This window comes from Coregonus lavaretus (assembly GCF_964263955.1).
Source record: "Coregonus lavaretus genome assembly, chromosome: 28".
Lineage (NCBI taxonomy): Eukaryota > Metazoa > Chordata > Actinopteri > Salmoniformes > Salmonidae > Coregonus > Coregonus lavaretus.
Genome location: NC_140015.1, coordinates 3,673,528 through 3,696,944, shown reverse-complemented (window position 1 = coordinate 3,696,944; position 23,417 = coordinate 3,673,528). Strand labels below are relative to the sequence as shown.

The following is a 23,417-nucleotide window of genomic DNA, read 5'->3' as shown; positions in this document are numbered from 1 at the left end:
ACATAAAGCCAGTAGCTGCTTGGCGCTTTACAGTAGGGAACAAATTTATAAACAGTCAAATTCATCATGGTATATAATTGAGGGGGTAAAACGCACACACGTCTTCATGACCTCCTGCAAGTTACGCGCCTGCCAGTCACACAATCACTTCCTCAAAAAGCAATCTCATGACCAGCCCTCATGAACTAAGATAGCCTACTCCTTAAAAAAACAGAGATGTATTTCCTGAGGTGATTATCTTTTTATTATGCCTTTTGAATGTCAGAACTACATTATAATTTATAATGTTTTTATCATATATATTTCAAAATGTCTAATTGGACATATGACAGAAACGTGAAGACTACTTGTGCTGAAACAGTAGCCTATCTGGCATGATTGAAGATCCCACAAAAGGAATGTCTACCTTTGTGTTTGGAACACTACTACAGTTTAACATAACAGTATTAATCATCTAAAATTGGTACAGCTGTATTAACTTCTCATTGGGGACAAATCTTCATTTTTTCTCAATCGAAGCCCCTTATTGATATAACAGTAAGGCAAAATGATGAAGGTATTGTTGGCTGACTAAAGCCGTCTTCCTGTAGAGAATGCATCGTCGCCATTACTATTAAGGCGTCAGACCAGGAGCAGTAGAGGTCAGTGATCCATACAGGATATAACCGTTTATAACATCTCTCTATAACATCTCTCCATGTATCTGGTGTTATTTACCACTGAGTCATCGGCCTACAGTCCTCTGATGGGAGGAAACCACTGGAACATCCTTGAAGGTTTCATAGTCATCATGATATTCTGCATGAAAGAGGAAGTTTTATATGGTTTGTAGAAAACTCCCAAATCGCCCGTCTGTCAAGTGCGTTACACAAAATCATTCCCAGAACGCGACTAAGAATGACCCCCCCCACTTAGAATACATTTTCTTGTTTTAATATACTTAATCTCTCATTCTACTGTCCCCCCGCTATCTGTCTCCCCCCGCCTCTCTCTCACCTATCTGTCTCTTTCCCTCCCTCTCCCCCCTCTCTCTTTCTAAGCAGTGGGGATCCAGACAGTCTTCCACTGGACGGCCTGTCTCCACATCTCCTCCAGGAGTGAGGGATGAGGCTGGGCCCAGTCTCTCCCTCCATCCTCCTCCTCCTGGCAGTGGAGCCACAGGCTCTTCAGAGGGCTGGCACACGTGTGCTGGAGGAACTGGCAACCCTGTGTGTGTGAGTGAGTGAGTGAGTGAGTGAGTGAGTGAGTGAGTGAGTGAGTGAGTGAGTGAGTGAGTGAGTGAGTGAGTGAGTGAGTGAGTGAGTGAGTGAGTGAGTGAGTGAGTGAGAGAGAGAGAGAGAGAGAGAGAGAGAGAGAGAGAGAGAGAGAGAGAGAGAGAGAGAGAGAGAGAGTGTGAGTGAGTGAGTGAGTGAGTGAGTGAGTGAGTGAGTGAGTGAGTGAGTGAGAGAGAGGGGGACCGACAGAGACAAAGATAGATTGACATTAAACCCAGCTCATTTACATACTCTACTGGAATACAATTAAGTGCTATTTGTTGGTGTGTGTGAGAATACAGGGGTCAAACACACCTCCATACTCCCCCAGTACCATATGGCCTTGATGACACTGTGATTGGCTAGAGCCTGGGTCAGCTGATCTCTGCCACCAGTTATAATGCTGACCACGCCTCCTGGAAGATCTGAGGACTGGAGAACCTAGAGAGACAGGGAAGAGATGTGTTTAGGGGAAAATACACACAACAGCATACACAAGCAAGAGTGTGCACACAAACACACAGTTGAATCAAAATGTCAAGGGGCAGGACAGAACTCACTTGGATGAACTCTAGAGCAGGCAGGGGGTACTTTGGACTGGGCACCATGACGACAGCATTGCCCATGGCAACAGCAGCTGCCAGCAAGGAGACCATAGAGAGGAGGGGGGAGGAGTCAGGGAGAACCACACCCACCACTCCTAGAGCCTCAGGGATGGACAGAGCCGAGCCGGACTGTGGGACGGGCTAGAGAACACAAGATTAGAGAAGAGACATTTTATCTACAGTGTGACCGCCTGAAGTGGAGAGGCTTTGTTGGTGCCCTGTGTGCTAGCCAGAGTGTTGCGGGTGAGTGAGTACGTGTTGAACATAAACAGCCAATAGTATTATACAAAAGTTACTACTATAGGACATAATACACAAATTCTCACCGGAACTCCGCCCCTTTCCTTATCACAGCGGGCGGCCCAATCATAGAGCTGGGCGATGCTGAGCTCCACCTCCATGTCAGCCTCCTCCAATGAGAGGCCTGTCTGGGAGTGGAGTGACACGGCCATGTCCCGCCTCTTCAGCTCCAAGGTCTCAGCCAGGGAGAAGAGGGACTGAGCTCGGGCCACAGGGCTCTTCTTCATCCAACTGTCAGGAGAGAGAGAGAAAATATGCACTGAGTATACAAAACATTAAGAACACCTACTCTTTCCATGACAGACTGACCAGGTGAATCCAGGTGAAAGCTTTGATCCCTTATTGATGTCACTTGTTAAATCCACTTCAATCAGTGTAGATGAAGGGGAGGAGACAGGTTAAAGAAGGATTTTTAAGCCTTGAGACAATTGAGACATGGATTGTGTATGTGTGCCATTCAGAGGGTGAATGGGCAAGACAAATATTTAAGTGCCTTTGAACGGGTATGGTAGTAGGCGCCAGGCACACCGGTTTGTGTCAAGAACCTCAACACTGCTGGGTTTTTCACACTCAACAGTTTCCCGTGTGTATCAAGAATGGTCCACCACCCAAAAGGACATTCAGCCAACTTGACACAACTGTGGGAAGCATTGGAGTCAATATGGGCCAGCATCCCTGTTGAACGCTTTCGACACCTTGTAGAGTCCATGCCCCGACGAATTGAGGCTGTTCTGAGGGCAAAAGGGGATACAACTCAATAGTAGGAAGGTGTTCCTAATGTTTGGTATACTCAGTGTAAATCACACACAGAGACCCAGACCCATATGCATTTTCTTTTCGAACTCCTTTCTTGCCAGTCATTTCGAAGGAGAGATGAGAGAAGGAAGGCATTTATACGTGATAGTCCATATTGTATAGAGCCCAGAGTCAGGTTAATGCTCCACTAAACGTACTCCGTAACCGCCTTCACCACACACTGTACAGAGATAAAAGGAAAGGGAGATATCTAGTTGCACAACTGAATGCATTCAACTGTAATGTGTCTTCTGCATTTAACCCAACCCCTCTGAATCAGTGAGGTGCGGGGGGCAGAGACCAAGTTAGATTAACATTAAACACAGCTCACTCACACACTCTACTGGAATCCAATTAAGTGCTATTTGTTGATGTGTGACCCCGATACGTGAGTATACAGGGGTCAAACACACCTCCGTACTGCCCCAGTACCACATGGCCTTGACGACAGTGTCGGTGACGTTCGGTGGATAAAAATCCAGCCTAAAGCAGAGCAGAGCTCACCCAGGTTGGACTTTAATGGCCGCCTCCACGGCGTTGCGAACATCTTTCCTCCCCCCGTCAGGACAGTAGGCCAGCACAGCTCCCCCTGGTGCCAGGACACACACACTGCTGCCAGACTCCGACTTACACTGCTTCCCCCCCACATACTGCAGGTAGGAACGAGGGGTACTGAGGGAGAGATAGAAAGAGAGGATTTAATAAAGAACATTACAAAGTGACTGAATAAGTACAAAAGCATCTTTAAAAGAAGTCAAGGAAGACATATACACACACCTGGATGAATTAGATCCCTCTGGAATGATGGCCGCTGATGCCGCCGTTCCAAACTTGGAGTAATCAACAGAGGCTGGAGAGGAGCGGGGTAGAGGAGGAGAGGAGGAAGGGCGGAGGAACTGGAACAGACCCTGGAAAAGAGGAGGAAAGAGTCATTTAGGAGACACTCAGACATAAGAGACGCTGTCTAAAACAACCTATAGCCCGACACCCTAGAAGGTATGTGTGAAGAGCGGAAAAGATTGGATAATTACAAACATTATCAACAAGATTCCCCCTGGACAGGGACAGCAAATGGCTATTGTCCATACCTCCTTCCCTCCATCGATGCAGTTGCCACTCTCCTTGTGGCCAGAGAGAGGCAGGGAAGGGTCCATCACAGAGTGGGAGTTTACCCACACTGAACCTACAGACAGGCTGCGGAGAGAGGTCGAGGAAGTGTTAATAAAGGTGTGTATGGGTTATATCTCATAGACCATCAGGTGGGTTCTGGGTGACAGGAATTATACATCTAATGCAGAGAGGATACACCACACAAAATGTTTTCAGACGTGATGACTTGAGATTTATAGACCAAGATAGTGTGTGTAAGGAAGTAAGTGTGGGTGCGTTTGTGTGTGTAAGCGTCCTGTACCTCTTGGCAGCCTCCAGGGCCAGAGTTAGGTCTTCAGTCCAGAGAGAGGCAGCCTGGCCGTGAGGGCTGTGGTTCCCTGTCAAGACAATACAGAGAGACAGATGAATAGAGTTGGATAGATAAGTGTTTCGTTAGTGGTTGATGTTTGAGTGTGGTGTGGTCACAGAAATAGTATGGCGTGGTCCTCCTTACCCAGAGTGATGCCCTCCCCGTGGCTCCTGAAGGAGAGGAGGGGTAGCAGAGGGCCGGGGGATGGGGTCACCACACAGGGGCAGGAGGGGGCTACTCCACACAGCACCGTGGGGGGATAGGTAGGACCGGAGGAGGGCGGGGGACACGGCTGGATCAGCTGATACAAGCAAAACACATCATTAGGTTAACATTTATTAAAAAGGGACTTCTTATTCATTCTGCTCAACACCATATCTAAGAAAATGATGGTACAAACAAAGAAAATGCTAAAGCAAGAGGAAATCGTCCATATAGTCCAAGATGGAATTCCGAGTTGCAGTATTTGGAACTTGCATTGAATTTACTGCCTTCAGGACTTTTTGAAATGATTATTTTGCTCACTGCAGTGCTTGTACAAAATGTTGCCTTCCTATGGCCTATATGGTATTGAGTGACTGATGCCCCCCACCTGTACTAAGGGTTATACGCTATGAAAGTGACACGTCATTTACCAGGAAGTAGCCTTGTAGTCTTTGAACTTTTGTAGCCTTGTAGTCTTTGAACTTTTGTAGGCTTTTTGAATGGTCTTCAAGTCAAATCTTTCATAAAAGGCATCTGGAGAAGTATGTTCCTCCACAAACATTAATATAATTGTATATCTTAAAATGACCACGTTCACACATTTTATGATATAATCGTCAAGCCCATAAAAAAAATTATGGGACATGACCCGGAAGTAAAGAGGAAGGGGCGGTTACTTTCACAGGTTATAGTGTGTACACTGAGTGTACAAATCATTAGGAACACTTGCGCTTTCCATGACAAAGACTGACCAGGAGAATCCAGGTGAAAGCTATGACCCCTTATTGATGTCATCTGTTAAATCCACTTTAATCAGTGTAGATGAAAGGGAGGAGACAGGTTAAAGAAGGATTTGTCAGCCTTGAGACAATTGAGACATGGATTGTGTATGTGTGCCGTTCAGATGGTAAATAAGCAAGACAAAAGATTTAAGTGCCCTTGAACAGGGTATGTTTAGTAGGTGCCATGCGCACCAGTTTGAGTGTGTCAAGAACTGCAACTCTGCTGGGTTTTTCACGCTCAACAGTTTCCCGTGTGTATCAAGAACCACCCAAAGGACATCCAGCCAACTTGACAACTGTGGGAAGCATTGGAGTCAACATGGGCCAGAATCCCTGTGGAATGCTTTCGACACCTTGTAGAGTCCATGCCCCCAAATAATTGATTCTGTTCTAAGGGCAAAAGGGGGTGCAACTCAATATTAGGAAAGTGTTCCTAATATTTTGTACACTCAGTGTATGTGGTAGCCTGGTGGTCAAGAGCGTTGGGCCAGTAACCGAAAGGGTGCTGGTTCCAATCCCCAAGCGGACTAGGTGAAAAAACTGTCGATGTCCCCTTGAGCAAGGCTCTTAACCCTAATTGCTCATGTAAGTCGCTCTGGATAAGAGCGTCTGCTAAATGACTAAAATGTAAAATGTAGTGACTGACCGTAGCCCCCTGCTGTTGGGCCTCCTGTACTGCAGCGTCCACCAGCCTTCGGTCCCCCTCGGCCAGGAGAGGAACACTCTTCATCCCTGCCATCCGAACCTTCAGACGGGCTACAACACTGTCCCACACTGACTCCTGGACACACAGCATCCACTGGCACTGAGGGGGGAAGGAGAGAAAGAGAAAGAGGGTGAGAGATAAAGATGGAGAGAGAGGGCAAGTTATTTCATTAGATTAGTCTACTGTTCAGATAAGTCATATAGGCCTATTGAGTCAGTGAGAGAGGGCTTTAAATGTGTATATTTCTGTGCTAGTTTCTAGAGCGAGGGAGAGCTCCAGAGCTGTCATACTGTACAACACTGACCACCTGTGGCCATGCTTCGAATTGCATCTTCTTATTTCACTGGAATCTCCTGATTCATTCTCTGATTTGGCTTCAAATAACGAGTGAGAAAAGAAAGAAGAAAGCCAGCCGTTTCACCTCTCTGTTCTTCTTAAAGGCAGTCTCTATCACGCCATCCACGGCGCTGTCGATATCGGCAGACTCAAAGATGATGAAGGGACAGGTGGCTCCGAGGGAGAGGGAGAGAGAGACGGGAACACCCATGCCTGCTGTGGCCCTGCACAGCATCTCTCCATCCTGAAAACGAAGGAAAGAGGGGATTGGAGGGACGGTACAAGTTAGTGTGAGAGAGCGGAAAGAGGAGGTTCACAATCCAAAGCACACCACACACGATTGTCGTGGGACAACTGTCAATTCACTGCTGCACCAATATAACATGTTCACTTCACACAGCTAATTACAGTCCCATTACATTTACATAGAATTCTGGTCATTCAGCAGACGCTCTTATCCAGAGCGACTTACAGTCAGTGCTTTCAACTAGGGTAGATAAACAACCACATATCACAGTCATAGCACGTAAAAACATTCCTCAATAAATCAGCAAAATTAGTGTTAGTAAGAAGAGACAAGTGTTACTGGTGCAAGAAGATGCACTAGCAGATGCATACAGGAAAAATACATTAAAAAAGCAAGTATAAGCCCTATTGACTAAAACATTGGTTTGAGAGTGTGTGTGTGTGTGTGTCCACCTTTTTGTTGCCACTGTAAGTGACATAGCTGATGTGGGGGTTTTGAGCCACTTTAGAACCCAGTGACAAAACGTTGCCCGTCACCACATTCAGCACCCCCGCAGGAAGTCCCGCCTCCACAAACAGCTGAGCCAATAAGAGAGCAGGAGGAGCTGTCCCCACGCCAGGGATCGCCACCACTGCGTTGCCTGGGAAATAAACAGAAACGTTAAGGTCATAAACGGTAGAGTAAAGCTTTACTTTCCGGAAGGGTATTTTTGTCAGGGTACAATGTGACAGGGTCCATTTTTAAACTGTTTGTTTCCATGACTTTCTAGGAAATTAACCTTTGGTCATGTTGATTAGATAGCCTGGATCTTTATCTGTGTGTGTGTATGTGTTTGTCATACCCATGGCCAGTGCAGGCAAGACTTTCAGCATGAGAAAGTAGAGAGAACAGTCATCAGAGACAACCACTGCCACCACACCTGAAAGACACAAAACACAGAGTACATTCAATACACACACTTCACAATCACAGTTGTACAATACTAAGGATAGATCTCCACCACGCACATGCACACACAGATAAAGATTCACGTGCACACACACGCGCGTACGAACGGCCTTACCACGTGGTGTCCAGTCAGGAATGAGGGAGTCTCTGAGCTGAGCCCAGCCGGAGTAGTACTGCAGCAGTCTGACCAGTGCTGAAGGGGAACTGGGAGACTGGGCCAGGTCGCACAGCTCTGACAGACACTGACCGTGTCTCTGGAGGCCACTCACCAACCTGACACACACACACACGCAGAACGATGGATGCACACACGCGAGCACACATACACACACATGAAGAGACAACAGACGTGATACAGATAATACAAATGCTAACTTGAATTTGCCCGGCATAAATATTAGATATTAAATTGTGGTCTGTAGTGTAGTGTTTGTGTTTATGGTTGCCATGGAGCCTAGTGGTAGCCTTGGTAATTTACTCCTGCAAAATTATCTGTAATTATTTGTTTAAAGTGTTTTTATCAACTTTTTTTATATTTTTTATCGTTTATCAATCTCATTTTTTTATTGGTGGGCCTCAGTGAACCCTAGACAGAGGTGAAGGGGTGTTGTATCAGTGAACCCTAGACAGAGGTGAAGGGGTGTTGTATCAGTGAACCCTAGACAGAGGTGAAGGGGTGTTGTATCAGTGAACCCTAGACAGAGGTGAAGGGGTGTTGTATCAGTGAACCCTAGACAGAGGTGAAGGGGTGTTGTATCAGTGAACCCTAGACAGAGGTGAAGGGGTGTTGTATCAGTGAACCCTAGACAGAGGTGAAGGGGTGTTGTATCAGTGAACCCTAGACAGAGGTGAAGGGGTGTTGTATCAGTGAACCCTAGACAGAGGTGAAGGGGTGTTGTATCAGTGAACCCTAGACAGAGGTGAAGGGGTGTTGTATCAGTGAACCCTAGACAGAGGTGAAGGGTGTTGTATCAGTGAACCCTAGACAGAGGTGAAGGGGTGTTGTATCAGTGAACCCTAGACAGAGGTGAAGGGGTGTTGTATCAGTGAACCCTAGACAGAGGTGAAGGGGTGTTGTATCAGTGAACCCTAGACAGAGGTGAAGGGGTGTTGTATCAGTGAACCGTAGACAGAGGTGAAGGGGTGTTGTATCAGTGAACCGTAGACAGAGGTGAAGGGGTGTTGTATCAGTGAACCCTAGACAGAGGTGAAGGGGTGTTGTATCAGTGAACCCTAGACAGAGGTGAAGGGGTGTTGTATCAGTGAACCCTAGACAGAGGTGAAGGGGTGTTGTATCAGTGAACCCTAGACAGAGGTGAAGGGGTGTTGTATCAGTGAACCCTAGACAGAGGTGAAGGGGTGTTGTATCAGTGAACCCTAGACAGAGGTGAAGGGGTGTTGTATCAGTGAACCCTAGACAGAGGTGAAGGGGTGTTGTATCAGTGAACCCTAGACAGAGGTGAAGGGGTGTTGTGTGTAGCTACCTGAGTAGAGTCTTGGCTCTGAGATGACAGGGGAGAGCACTCCAGGCCTTGAAGCCACTGGCCCCAGAGGACACAGACAGGGACACATCATCATCCACAGCACACACAGTACTACACACAGTACCACCTAGGGAGGGAGTGGGAGAGAAACATTGTCTGTCAAAATAGCATTTTATTGATGAACAAGGCATTTAAAATATAACAAGAAAACGGTGGGTAATAATAATAATAATAATAATAATAATAATAATATGCCATTTAGCAGACGCTTTTATCCAAAGCGACTTACAGTCATGCGTGCATACATTTTTTTTTTTTGTGTATGGGTGGTCCCGGGGATCGAACCCACTACCTTGGCGTTATAAGCGCCGTGCTCTACCAGCTGAGCTACAGAGGACCACTGTAGTGGAGGAAGAGACAGATAGATAGAACAAGGATATTAAATTGAGGGGATAGCTCCCCTGTAGGTTCTCTTTTTACCTGAAGAGTCAGTCACACTGCATGTCTGTCTGTCTGCAGGGCGGACAAACTTTCCATCGACGAACAAGCCGAGAGCACGAGACTGATGCTCAAGCCAAGCCTAAGAGAAGAGACAGAGCTTACATTAGTGTGTATGTGTTTGAGAGAGTAGGCTATAAAATGGAGGATAGGGAAATATATATACACACGGTCCATACGGAAAGTATTCAGACCACTTGACTTTTTCCACTTTTTGTTACGTTACAGCTTTATTCCCATCATCAATCTACACACAATACCCCATAATGACAAAGCAAAAACAGGTTTTTAGAAATGTTTGCTAATTTATTTAAAAAATATTAATAATGAAATATCACATTTACATTAGTATTCAGACCATTTACTCAGTACTTTGATAAAGCACCTTTGGCAGCGATTACAGCCTCGAGTCTTCTTGGGTATGACGCTACAAGCTTGGCACACATGTACAGTGAGGGAAAACAGTATTTGATCCCCTGCTGATTTTGTACGTTTATTTGAACAGTGAGAGACAGAATAACAAACAACAAATCCAGAAAAACGCATGTCAAAAATTTTATAAATTGATTTGCATTTTAATGAGGGAAATAAGTATTTGACCCCCTCTCAATCAGAAAGATTTCTGGCTCCCAGATGTCTTTTATACAGGTAACGAGCTGAGATTAGGAGCACACTCCTAAAGGGAGTGCTCCTAATCTCAGTTTGTTACCTGTATAAAAGACACCTGTCCACAGAAGCAATCAATCAATCAGATTCCAAACTCTCCACCATGGCCAAGACCAAAGAGCTCTCCAAGGATGTCAGGGACAAGATTGTAGACCTACACAAGTTTGGAATGGGCTACAAGACCATCGCCAAGCAGCTTGGTGAGAAGGTGACAACAGTTCGTGCGATTATTCGCAAATGGAAGAAACACAAAATAACTGTCAATCTCCCTCGGCCTGGGGTCCATGCAAGATCTCACCTCGTGGAGTTACAATGATCATGAGAACGATGAGGAATCAGCCCAGAACTACACAGGAGGATCTTGTCAATGATCTCAAGGCAGCTGGGACCATAGTCACCAAGAAAACAATTAGTAACACACTACGCAGTGTAGGACTAAAATCCTGCAGCGCCCGCAAGGTCCCCCTGCTCAAGAAAGCACATATACATGCCCGTCTGAAGTTTGCCAATGAACATCTGAATGATTCAGAGGAGAACTGGGTGAAAGTGTTGCGGTCAGATGAGACCAAAATGGAGCTCTTTGGCATCAACTCAACTCGCCGTGTTTGGAGGAGGAGGAATGCTGCCTATGACCCCAAGAACACCATCCCCACCGTCAAACATGGAGGTGGAAACATTATGCTTTGGGGGTGTTTTTCTGCTAAGGGGACAGGACAACTTCACCGCATCAAAGGGACGATGGACGGGGCCATGTACCGTCACATCTTGGGTGAGAACCTCCTTCCCTCAGCCAGGGCATTGCAAATGGGTCGTGGATGGGTATTCCAGCATGACAATGACCCAAAACACACGGCCAAGGCAACAAAGGAGTGGCTCAAGAAGAAGCACATTAAGGTCCTGGAGTGGCCTAGACTGTCTCCAGACCTTAATCCCATAGAAAATCTGTGGAGGGAGCTGAAGGTTCGAGTTGCCAAACGTCAGCCTCGAAACCTTAATGACTTGGAGAAGATCTGCAAAGAGGAGTGGGACAAAATCCCTCCTGAGATGTGTGCACACCTGGTGGCCAACTACAAGAAACGTCTGACCTCTGTGATTGCCAACAAGGGTTTTGCCACCAAGTACTAAGTCATGTTTTGCAGAGGGGTCAAATACTTATTTCACTCATTAAAATGCAAATCAATTTATAACATTTTTGACATGCGTTTTTCTGGATTTTTTTGTTGTTATTCTGTCTCTCACTGTTCAAATAAACCTACCATTAAAATTATCTACTGATCATTTCTTTGTCAGTGGGCAAACGTACAAAATCAGCAGGGGATTAAATACTTTTAACCCTCACTGTATATGGGGAGATTCTCCCATTCTTCTCTGTAGCGCCTCTCAAGCTCTGTCAGGTTGGATAGGGAGCGTTGCTGCACAGCTATTTTCAGGTCTCTCCAGAGATGTTCGATCAGGTTCAAGTCCGGGCTCTGGCTGGGCCACTCAAGGACATTCAGAGACTTGTCCCGAAGCCACTCCTGCGTTGTATTGGCTGTGTGCTTAGGGTTGTTGTCCTGTTGGAAGGTGAACCTTCGCCCCAGTCTGAGGTCCTGAGCGCTCTGGAGCAGGTTTTCATCAATGATCTCTCTGTACTTTGCTCCGTTCATCTTTGCCTCAATCCTGACTAGTAATCCCAGTCCCTGCCGCTGAAAAACATCCCCACAACATGATGCTGCCACCACCATGCTTCACCGTAGGGATGGTGCCAGGTTTCCTCCAGATGTGACGGTTGGCATTCAGGCCAAAGAGTTCAATCTTGGTTTCATCAGACCAGAGAATCTTGTTTCTCATGGTCTGAGAGTCTTTAGGTGCCTTTTGGCAAACTCCAAGCAGGCTGTCATGTGCCTTTTACTGAGGTGTGGCTTCCGTCTGGCCACTCTACCATAAAGGCCTGATTGGTGGAGTGCTGCAGAGATGGTTGTCATTCTGGAAGGCTATCCCATCTCCACAGAGGAACTCTGGAGCTCTGTCAGAGTGACCATCAGGTTCTTGGTCACCTTCCTGACCAATGCCCTTCTCCCCCGATTGCTCAGTTTGGCCGGGAGGCCAGCTCTACGAAGAGTCTTGGTGGTTCCAAACTTCTCCATTTAAGAATATGGAGGCCACTGTGTTCTTGGGGATCTTCGATGCTGCAGAAATGTTTTGGTACCCTTCCCCAGATCTGTGCCTCGACACAATCCTGTCTTGGAGCTCTATTTTGCAAAATTTTCTAAAAACCTGTATTCGCTTTGTCATTATTGGGTATTGTGTGTAGATTTCTGAGGATAAAAAAAAAAAATCAATTTTATAATAAGGCTGCAACGTAACCAAATATGGTATAAGTCAAGGGGTCTGAATACTTTCCAAGGCACTGTGTGTGTTTTATATATATATATATAAAAAACACACACACATACACACACACACACAGTACCAGTCAAAAGTTTGGACACCTACTCAATCAAGGGTTTTTCTTTATTTTTACTATTTTCTACATTGTGAATAACACATATGGAATCATGTAGTAACCAAAAAAGTGTTAAACAAATCAAAATACACTGCTAAAAAAAATACAGGGAACACTAAAATAACACATCCTAGATCTGAATGAATAAAATAATCTTATTAAATACTTTTTTCTTTACATAGTTGAATGTGCTGACAACAAAATAACACAAAAATTATCAATGGAAATCAAATGTATCAACCCATGGAGGTCTGGATTTGGAGTCACCCTCAAAATTAATGTGGAAAACCACACTACAGGCTGATCCAACGTTGATGTAATGTCCTTAAAACAAGTCAAAATGAGGCTCAGTAGTGTGTGTGGCCTCCACGTGCCTGTATGACCTCCCTACAACGCCTGGGCATGCTCCTGATGAGGTGGCGGATGGTCTCCTGAGGGATCTCCTCCCAGACCTGGACTAAAGCATCCGCCAACTCCTGGACAGTCTGTGGTGCAACGTGGTGTTGGTGGATGGAGCGAGACATGATGTCCCAGATGTGCTCAATTGGATTCAGGTCTGGGGAACGGGCGGGCCAGTCCATAGCATCAATGCCTTCCTCTTGCAGGAACTGCTGACACACTCCAGCCACATGAGGTCTAGCATTGTCTTGCATTAGGAGGAACCCAGGGCCAACCGCACCAGCATATGGTCTCACAAAGGGTCTGAGGATCTCATCTCGGTACCTAATGGCAGTCAGGCTACCTCTGGCGAGCACATGGAGGGCTGTGCGGCCCCCCAAAGAAATGCCACCCCACACCATGACTGACCCACCGCCAAACCGGTCATGCTGGAGGATGTTGCAGGCAGCAGAACGTTCTCCACGGCGTCTCCAGACTCTGTCACGTCTGTCATGTGCTCAGTGTGAACCTGCTTTCATCTGTGAAGAGCACAGGGCGCCAGTGGCGAATTTGCCAATCTTGGTGTTCTCTGGCAAATGCCAAACATCCTGCACGGTGTTGGGCTGTAAGCACAACCCCCACCTGTGGACGTCGGGCCCTCATACCACCCTCATGGAGTCTGTTTCTGACCGTTTGAGCAGACACATGCACATTTGTGGCCTGCTGGAGGTCATTTTGCAGGGCTCTGGCAGTGCTCCTCCTGCTCCTCCTTGCACAAAGGCGGAGGTAGCAGTCCTGCTGCTGGGTTGTTGCCCTCCTACGGCCTCCTCCACGTCTCCTGATGTACTGGCCTGTCTCCTGGTAGCGCCTCCATGCTCTGGACACTACGCTGACAGACACAGCAAACCTTCTTGCCACAGCTCGCATTGACGTGCCATCCTGGATGAGCTGCACTACCTGAGCCACTTGTGTGGGTTGTAGACTCCGTCTCATGCTACCACTACAGTGAAAGCACCGCCAGCATTCAAAAGTGACCAAAACATCAGCCAGGAAGCATAGGAACTGAGAAGTGGTCTGTGGTCACCACCTGCAAAACCAGTCCTTTATTGGGGGTGTCTTGCTAATTTCCTATCATTTCCACCTGTTGTCTATTCCATTTGCACAACAGCATGTGAAATGTATTGTCAATCAGTGTTGCTTCCTTAGTGGAGAGTTTGATTTCACAGAAGTGTGATTGACTTGGAGTTACATTGTGTTGTTTAAGTGTTCCCTTTATCTTTTTGAGCAGTGTATATTTGATATTTGAGATTCTTCGAAGTAGGCACCCTTTGCTTTGATGACAGCTTTGCACACTCTTGGCATTCTCTCAACCAGCTTCATGAGTTAGGACTTTTACCAAATACGGCTATCTTCCCCCTACCTTGTCACAACACAACTGATTGGCTCAAACGCAGTAAGAAGGAAATAAATTCCACAAATTAACTTTTAAGAAGGCACACCTGTTAATTGAAATGCATTCCAGGTGACTACCTCATGAAGCTGGTTGAGAGAATGCCACGAGTGTGCAAAGCTGTCATCTCCTACTCTGTTTAACACTTTCTTGGTTACTACACGATTCCATATGTGTTATTTCATAGTTTTGATGTCTTCACTATTATTCTACAATGTAAGAAATAGTCAAAATAAAGGAAAACCCTTGAATGAGTAGGTGTGTCCAAACTTTTGACTGGTAGTGTATATTTACAACCACTACTAAAGGACACCAATAATAAGAAGAAACCTGCTTGGGCCAAGAAATACGAGCAATGGACATTAGACCGGTGGAAATTTGTCCTTTGGTCTGGAGTCCAAATTGGAGATTTTTGGTTCCAACCGGCGTGTCTTTGTGAGACGCGGTGTGGGTGAACGGGTGATCTCCGCATGTGTAGTTCCCACCGTAAAGCATGGAGGAGAAGGTGTTATGGTGTGGGGGTGATTTGCTGGTTACACTGTCTGTGATTTATTTACAATTCAAGGCACACTTAACCAGCATGGCTACCACAGCATTCTGCAGCGATACGCCATCCCATCTGGTTTGGGCTTAGTGGGACTATCATTTGTTTTTCAACAGTACAAACACCCAACACACCTTCAGGCTGTGTAAGGGCTATTTGACCAAAAAGAAGAGTGATGGAGTGCTGCATCAGATGACCTGGCCTCCACAATACCCCGACCTAAACCCAATTGAGATGGTTTGGGCCGAGTCGGACAGCAGAGTGAAGGAAAAGCAGCCAACAAGTGCTAAGCATATGTGGGAACTCCTTCAAGACTGTTGGAAAAGCATTCCAGGTGAAGCTTGTTGAGAGAACGCCAAGAGTGTGCAAAGCCGTCATCAAGGCAAAGTGTGGCTATTTGAAGAATCGCAAATATAAAATATATTTTGAATTGTTTAACACTTTTTTGGTTACTACATGATGTGTTATTTCATAGTTTTGATGTCTTCAGTATTATTCTACAATGTAGAAAATAGTAAAAATAAAGAAAAACCCTTCAATGAGTAGGTGTGTCCAAACTTTTGACTGGTACTGTATATATATTTGCTACTGCTCAACAACAAAAACATCTTGGTCGACCAACAGCCTATCGACCAAACAATCGACCAGTCGACTAATTGGGGTCAGCCCTAAAAAATTATGTTACAGGTGAAATGAAGAACGTGTCTCTTCTTCATCTCCTAATGTATTGCATAAGTTGACTGCAGGTATTTACTTAAAAAGTAGCACCAAAAAAATCCCATTCCAAATAAATAGTTTCAACGGTAAAAAAAACCATCCCGTGGCTATTTCCAAATACCCCGGTATACAGCATATACGGTATACCGCCAAAGCCTAGTACAAGCAATGAGATTGAGCTGTCCAGTGTAATCAGAGAACTGCCTGACATTCCCACTGAACCCCTGCAGTAGAGTGGGATATCCCTTGAGTTACCAAAAGGGGCTGAGGGTGAAACACAGAGCAGTATCCTCAACCTTGGCCTCAGACCGCGACACCTCCGATGTTCTGTCAAGTGTTTGAGGTGTCTTCGGAGCCTTCTCCTGAGCAGCTGCAGGAGATTGAGCTGTAGCCAAGATGCGGTCAGGAGCTTGATCCAGTGACTAATTGGGTTGACAATTCCCCAAGCAAGCCCTAGTGACATGCAAAGGGTCCGAAGACCATCTAACATACACTAGCCCAGGGCTCATTAAAGATGAGGATGGTGATGATAGTATCCTACCCAGTGTAAGGTACTTAAAACCTGCCCAGCTCTTACAATACCAAGTTCCCCTAGCCTACAACCAACTCTCTGGATCCACCTGCCAAGAGATGATGAGCTGGAAATGCCTCTCAAAAGGAGGCCTGTGGCCCGCCACACTAGCACAGTATTTTTTACTTCCTACTTCCTTCCAAGGGATCCAACCCCAAAATAAACTTCTGAAGATGAGGATGAGCTCAACCGCAGCAGAAGTTCAAAGGTTGAAAATACTGATCATGTCTCCCTGACTATTCTCAATTCAGGTGAGGGTGTACCTTTAGACCGGGCACCATTTTCAGCCAACCCCTGGAAGAGAAATCCCTACACCTGTTGGGGATTGTAGTAAGGGTCTGGGCCCTGGAACTGAATATGCTAGGTTGAGTTCCCCCAGCCAGAGTCCCTTGTGCAAGAGGAGAGGGAGTGGAGTGATGATGATGATGTCAACCACCAGCCCCCCCAGCAGCCCAGAGGCAGAGATACTGGTTCACAAGAGGAAGAAGTCAGACAGGAAGGTCCCCAAACACTGAGACTGATAGTGATAAGAGCATCTTCTGCCTTCAAATTCAACCCCAGCATCTATTTTAACATCCATTCTTGTATAAGATATAGTGAAAATTGTAGTAACAATAAAATAAGAATTCAGCAGCATCATAATGCAGCATAATGTAGTCGTTTTCTCCCCCCAGTGTTGTGGGAGAAATGTGTGGCATGGACTGAATTTTAATATAGTTGACATAATTGTCTTATAATGTAGGCCTATTAAAATGTGGACAGGTAGACATGAATGGGACCAATTCTGTGTTGCGGTATGCTCACATTTGATTGGCTGCAGAGACTGACACCTCCAACCCTGAGTAACCAATAAAATAACAGGGCTCCTAGGGAGTATCAGATATTGACAGAGTAGTCAGGTCATGGTACACTTTTCACCAGTTCCAAGCACATCCTACCGCACATAATCTAGCAAAAGCTACATTTCTGAAATGTAATCTGGACATGTTAGGTGGTTAGCTGTTGAAAGAGTCTGGCTGTTCAGACAGACTACTGTTCTCTACAGAAGATCCCACCCAACTTGATCCCCAGGGCCACACAGACGCCATCACACATTGTCAGACAATCACATGTCTGCCTTGTGAGTTAGTTACAGTAATACACTTCACATGGTAATAGCCAGCTAACAGAAATCATATTATCTAAGACATGCTGTAAAACGTGATGTACAAGAGTGAAGTTAAAATGTCATTACATATTCTAACAAAATGTTATTTCGAGTAAATTCACCTCAAAGGTGGTTTTATGTCTTACTACTACTTAGACCTATGCAACCAATATCTCGACACTTGTGCAGCAAATACATGTTTTTTGTTTTGTTTTTACCTGAGCAGTAGCAGTGCTGGAACTACTCGGTCCGTACTCCATAGATTGAAATATATCGTGGACTGTCTTGGTGGTGCTGCCAGCCATGATATAATGTTGCAAGAAGTAACTTCTAACTTGTGTTGATCATCAACATGACACAATGTATCAGTGATGGAATGACACTGCCTTGCTTGTTCTGTAGTCCGTCAGCGTGCTAACCAGAAATAATGCTAGCTAGCGTCGCAAAATTTCAGTTCAGATATCAAAAGAAAAGTTCCCCACGACGAGTGCAACGTCCTGCCTGAAGAAATAATGTTCTGTCCTGTCGCGCTAACTCCCTCCCACTTTACTAGCTTAGTTGCCACCCTCTCTGCTTTAGCTAGCCGGAAGAAAAAAAATCAACTAGCTACCTAGCTAGCACAGCAGCCAAAGAATCAGCCAGCATGTTGTGTATGTTAGCCAGTTTCCACACGGACACATTAGCGTGTGGACCCATATTGACAATGCGCACGCGCCGATTGTCTCCGTCCTCTGCTCTCTCTCGAATCTCGTCTTTCATTCCATTGTCAGGTCTTGTTATCGGGTTGTTCTTGTTTCTTGCGCTTGTAGATTCTGCATATTATCTTTAAGGATTGTCATATTTTCTTAATAGAGATAAAACAGCAGCAACCATTGTCTGTCAAATAGATGTATAATAGTTTCATACGGGTATAAGAGAAGAACTACAATTACTGTACTAAAGTTTTCTGAAGTTACAGTTATCATTTGGCCTGGGTGTGGACTGTCAATGGCGTGTGTAGAGACATCAGGTAGCTAGGTGTGCCAGTGCAATATCTCATCACTGCAACAATATAACCAAGTTTTCAGTACATTTTCAATGCTAGTTATCATGATTCTGTTCTATTTGGTTTTATTTTATGTCGACTAGACCTAAACTGGTTTTGGTTTCATTTTTTATTTGTTCTACAGATGACAGAGTAGGAGAGATCCTGCTGAATAGGTGAGTTTCACTTTCACAGATACTCATAAAACTGACCACAAAGACGCATCCTATAGACACACCTAGCTGTAAACCTGTGGGGTTGGGAATTGACAAAAACAGACAGCAAAAAAAACAACAATGTATTCTCTACATTATCAGTTAAGTGCAAGGAAGAAATGAAAACCGGCAGACACTGTGTGTCGTGACAACAGTAGTTTAGTTTGACACACTACAGCAGGCTATGTGCTCTAAGAAGGGGTAGTTCTGGACCAGAATGCTGTCTCGTCCCCAGAGTGATGCGGGAGCAGCTGGAGGAGGTGTTGTCATCAGAAGCCCTGGTAGTGCTCCCCACAGAAACCCAGGAGGTTGAGAGTGATCAGGAGCAGAAGGTGGTGTTACAGCTGGCTGTGATGATACGGACCATCGGAGACGCAGTCAAAAAGGACGGGAAGCTGGACGAGTCAGTTGACATTAGAGCCATTGCTTTGTGTTTTACAGTACCTGTTCAATTTCTCAAACTGATTTTTTTATTTATTTTTTTAAATCGTGTGAATTCACGTTGATGAATCTGATGCAGTAGACTACCCAGCAAACCGGGAACATTCCCATAACATTATCTAAGCGTCACATTAAGTTCTAGTTAGGGTTTTATCTAACATTAGCATTTTTTTTTCATCAGAAAAAGTTTTAAATGAAATATCCTTGCAATGTTCTCCTAACATTCACTAAAATGTTGTGCACAACATTTGTAATAATCACAACAGAACATTCCCCAAATGTTCTCATTCGGTTTCCAGGTAATGTAATAACAAAAACTAAATGTGTTCTGGGAACGTTCATGCAACATCAGGCACATTTTTTGTACAAACACTGTATAATCATCAAGTGGACAGTTTTTGTGTTATGAGAACATTTGCCGCAACCTAACGAATGTTCTGGGAACTTTCACAGAACCAATTTTGGTTTGCTGGGTAGGTAAACAAATATGAATATAGAGTATGTGTGTCTATCTGTGTGTTAGTTTACAATGGTCTAAGTCAGTAGTCTAATTCCTACCCTACCTCCCTCAACTCGTCTGTCCGAGCAACAGTGCGATAGATGGAATGGTGGGGCAAATGACCAGCAAGACCAACTACTGGAAGTTGGTAGAAAAGGTATTTGAGGATGGTCAAATCACCTGGGAGAGAATTGCTGTGCTGTTCTACGTAGCAGGGAGGATAGCTGTCAAGGTATGTTATACACTGTTCTTGTTACTTTGTTATTATTATTATTGGATGTACAGTACAATCACTGTTTGTAAGCGTGTGTGTGTGTGTATTAAATCACTCTTTTCGTTTCTGTTAGGTGGTGATTGCTAACCTCCCCCAGTTAGTGAAGGACATTCTGAAGTGGACTCTGGAGTACTTCAGAAGCAAATTACTGGACTGGATCCAGAAACATGGAGGATGGGTAAGATATGGATACCATCAGAGGCTGTCCCCCAAGTGTTTCCCCTTTGTATTAAAATAAACCAAATGGGCAATATTCTATATTGATATAAACTTGGTCTTGGTTGAAGTGTATGATGTGGTATTAACTGTTGTAAGAGAAAACTGAACTTGGATTGTCATTGATTTCTCTCTTTCGGCCCTCTTTCTTTCTCTCCTCTTTTTCTTCTCCCCCTTTCTCTCTCCTCATCTTTCTTTGTTCCCCCTCTTTCTCTTCTCCCCCTATCTTTCTCTCTCTCTTCCCAGGTGAACAGTTTTGCTGAGCTGGCACGTGTGCAGGTGGAGAGGATGTCCTCTATGAGCGCCTGGTCTTCAGGGCTCATCCTGGTCTTCCTCGGAGGTGTCATACTGGGTAGTGTCATCACCTGGAAACTCTCCAGGAGGACGTGACACACACACACACACACACAGTCCCACTCCGGTTCAAGCACAATTGTGTGACATGACATGCAAACGTGTGGGCGTGCGCACACTCACACACAAATATATTTGTTTACCTAGTCTATGTATTATTAGTTACCTACCTTCTGGTTTACTCAGGATAAAGAAGATGACCAGATGCTGCTGGAAGTGGTGTTGGAGAGCCAGTAGGAGGCAGTCTTTCCTCTGGTCAAAAAATAATAATATCCCAATGCCCCAGTGCAAAGATTGGCGCAGCGGTCTAAGGCACTGCATCTCAGTGCTTGAGGCGTCACTACAGACCCCCTGGTTCGATTCCAGGCTGTATCACAACCGGCCGTGATTGGGAGTCCCATAGGGCGGCGCACAATTGGCCCACCGTCGTCCGGGTTTGGCCGGTGTAGGCCGTCATTGTAAATAAGAATTTGTTATTAACTGACTTGCCTAGTTAAATAAAGGTTAAATATTTTTTGGTTGTTTTAAACGATTGGGGACATTGCCCTGTGTAGGGTGCCGTCTTTCGGATGGGACGTTAAAACGGGTGTCCTGACTCTCTGTGGTCAATAAAGATCCCATAGGACTTATTGTAAGAGTAGGGGTGTTAACCCCGGTGTCCTGGCTAAATTAATCTGGCCCTCATACCATCATGGCCACTTAATCATCCCCAGCTTCCAATTGGCTCATTAACCCCCCCATTCCCCAGATCATTGCTGTAAATGAGAATGTGTTCTCAGTCAACTTACCTGGTAAAATAATGGTAAAATAAAACTCATTTTTATCAGTGCCTTCAGAAAGTATTCACACCCCTTGACTTTTTTCACAATCTGTTGTGTTACAAAGTGGGATTAAAATGGATTTAAAAAAAAAAAAAATTATGTCAACGATCTACACAAAATACTCATCATTCATTTGATTATTCTCTCATCATTGATTTAATTTACTTATCTCAGCAATTTGAGTTTTTTTTGTATAGTTGTCTAATGTTGGTGTGGCATATTCTGTTTTAATGTTACTCCTGAATCACTAAAAATCATGTTAAACACTATTATTGCACACAGAGTGAGTCCATGCAACTTATTATGTGACTTGTTAAGCACCTTTTTACTCCTGAACTTATTTAGGCATGCCATAACAAAAGGGTTGAATACTTATTGACTCAAGACATGTCAGCTTTTCATTTTTCATTAATTAGTAAAAGATTCTAAAAACATAATTCCACTTTGACATTATGGGGTATTGTGTGTAGATCAGTGACACAAAATCTAAATGTCATCCATTTTAAATTCAGGCTGTAACACAAAGGGGTGTGAAACACATGTGAAAGTCCAAATTTGATTTTCACATGTGAAAGTCTTTCACATGTGAAACTGCAATTCAAATGTGAGGTGAAAACATGTTATTCTCACATGTGAAAGGGTGGCGTTAACATGTGAACTCTATATTGAATACATGTGAACAAATGGTTTCACATGTGAACAACTGACCTCGCATGTGTCTCTTGTTTTCAAATGTGACATTTGAGCTCAACATGTGAACAGTTATTTCATGTGAAAATACGATTTCAAATGTGAAAATGCAATAAAATGAAATAAATCTATATCATCACATGAAGTGTTCCAAAACCACATGGTTTCAAATGATTTCACATGTGAAATTTCACGTGAAATAAAATGTTACATGTGCAAAACGTAGAAATTTCACATGTGAAATCATGTGGTGTTTCCCGTAAGGGTATGTCATTTACATTATATTTACGTATGTCATCAAGTTTGTTGGTATCCTGCTAGACTAGGGTATCTGTGCCTGAAATGAGAAACCAGTGTAAGCCTAACAGACAGTCAAACATCATGTTATGTGATTGTTTTTTTAACAGAAAAGTCAAATTATTATGAAAATGTATGAAATATGTATTTTGAATAAAATCTGGGATGTTTGACTTAAATGTAATGTATTAAATGTGCCATTTAATTAGGATGAACAACATAAATGTGAGTGGACGATGATGTTTGTGCTGCAATAATCATGTTTGAACTATGACCCCTAAAAGTCCTCAACATGAGAGTCAGTCAGTCAGCTCCATAATATCAGTCATGATAGTAGTTGTTAGCTAAATGTACAAAAAATGCACAGGACACAAATTGAAAATTTTGGCATAAGCTTTTAATATTTTTATTGAGTTTCTGATATTTTCTCTTTAAATTGGATTTGTTTGTTTTTCCAGTTAATTTTGTGTGTTTTTTCATTTGATTATTCTTGTTTTATTTTTCTATCTGTAATGGAGAAGAGTTTTTTAGTTTAATTAGCATTCACTTTCAAACGTTCATACTTTTAATAATAGAACTGTGTTTAAGTCTCTTTTTTCACAAACTTGTTTGTTAAATTATTACTGTTTATTAGTCTTTTTTCTTTACACGTTTCAAAAATATAAAAGGTAAATAATAAACATTCCATTGAAATATATTTTATACAGTTCTTGATTCTTTTATTTTTATTTTCCTGTGGTATGACATTAAAATTGTATCCAGCATCAGTCTTTATAGCATAAACCCCATTCAGTGTTATTGTAGTAACCTTCTCTTCTTCCGTCTCTGTCTTCCCTCTCTTTCTCCCCTGATAGGAAAGTGGCATGGCTGCACCCAGTGCCTTATTCGCTTAGCGGCGATGTAGTCACAGCGCAACAGTTGGCAGGACCAATAGAAACATTAGCTGCATTGGCGTTAATAGTGCAATGTTCTTTCAAATGTAAAATTCATAAACACAAATCAGCGATAAAA

The 23,417-nt window shown here is 44.1% G+C and overlaps 2 protein-coding genes across 2 annotated transcripts; one reads left to right on the top strand and one right to left on the bottom strand.

Annotated features, from left to right (window-relative positions):
- Positions 1-219: 219 nt before the first annotated feature.
- On the bottom strand, positions 220-18,229 carry LOC311104436 (aldehyde dehydrogenase family 16 member A1-like). The gene is made up of 17 exons (XM_084146273.1): positions 17,794-18,229; positions 9,600-9,699; positions 9,120-9,246; positions 7,751-7,908; positions 7,529-7,606; positions 7,140-7,327; positions 6,526-6,684; positions 6,045-6,203; positions 4,557-4,713; positions 4,365-4,440; positions 4,042-4,147; positions 3,731-3,861; positions 3,458-3,625; positions 2,185-2,389; positions 1,814-1,999; positions 1,569-1,694; positions 220-1,206 (listed from the first exon to the last, which is right to left on the bottom strand). Exons 1-17 carry the CDS (start codon positions 17,878-17,880, stop codon positions 1,036-1,038), a joined length of 2,382 nt encoding a protein of 793 aa, XP_084002399.1. The 5' UTR covers positions 17,881-18,229; the 3' UTR covers positions 220-1,035.
- A 53-nt stretch (positions 18,230-18,282) lies between these two features.
- LOC311103678 (apoptosis regulator BAX-like) lies at positions 18,283-22,579 on the top strand. The gene is made up of 6 exons (XM_084145293.1): positions 18,283-18,584; positions 18,745-18,775; positions 19,050-19,217; positions 19,848-19,986; positions 20,102-20,206; positions 20,491-22,579. Exons 1-6 carry the CDS (start codon positions 18,563-18,565, stop codon positions 20,632-20,634), a joined length of 609 nt encoding a protein of 202 aa, XP_084001419.1. The 5' UTR covers positions 18,283-18,562; the 3' UTR covers positions 20,635-22,579.
- The last annotated feature ends 838 nt before the right edge of the window (positions 22,580-23,417 follow it).

Bases quoted from the DNA above. Each gene is read 5' to 3' on its own strand.
- LOC311103678 (XM_084145293.1), top strand. From the start codon at position 18,563: ATGGCGTGTGTAGAGACATCAG. The intron at 18,585-18,744 runs GTAGCTAGGTGT...TTTGTTCTACAG, and splicing joins GGCGTGTGTAGAGACATCAG to ATGACAGAGTAGGAGAGATC. The intron at 19,987-20,101 runs GTATGTTATACA...CGTTTCTGTTAG, and splicing joins CAGGGAGGATAGCTGTCAAG to GTGGTGATTGCTAACCTCCC.
- LOC311104436 (XM_084146273.1), bottom strand. From the start codon at position 17,880: ATGGCTGGCAGCACCACCAAGACAGTCCACGATATATTTCAATCTATG. The intron at 7,909-9,119 runs GTAGCTACACAC...TGTGTGTGTCAG, and splicing joins AGAGCCAAGACTCTACTCAG to GTTGGTGAGTGGCCTCCAGA. The intron at 7,328-7,528 runs GTATGACAAACA...TTTATTTCCCAG, and splicing joins CTTGCCTGCACTGGCCATGG to GCAACGCAGTGGTGGCGATC.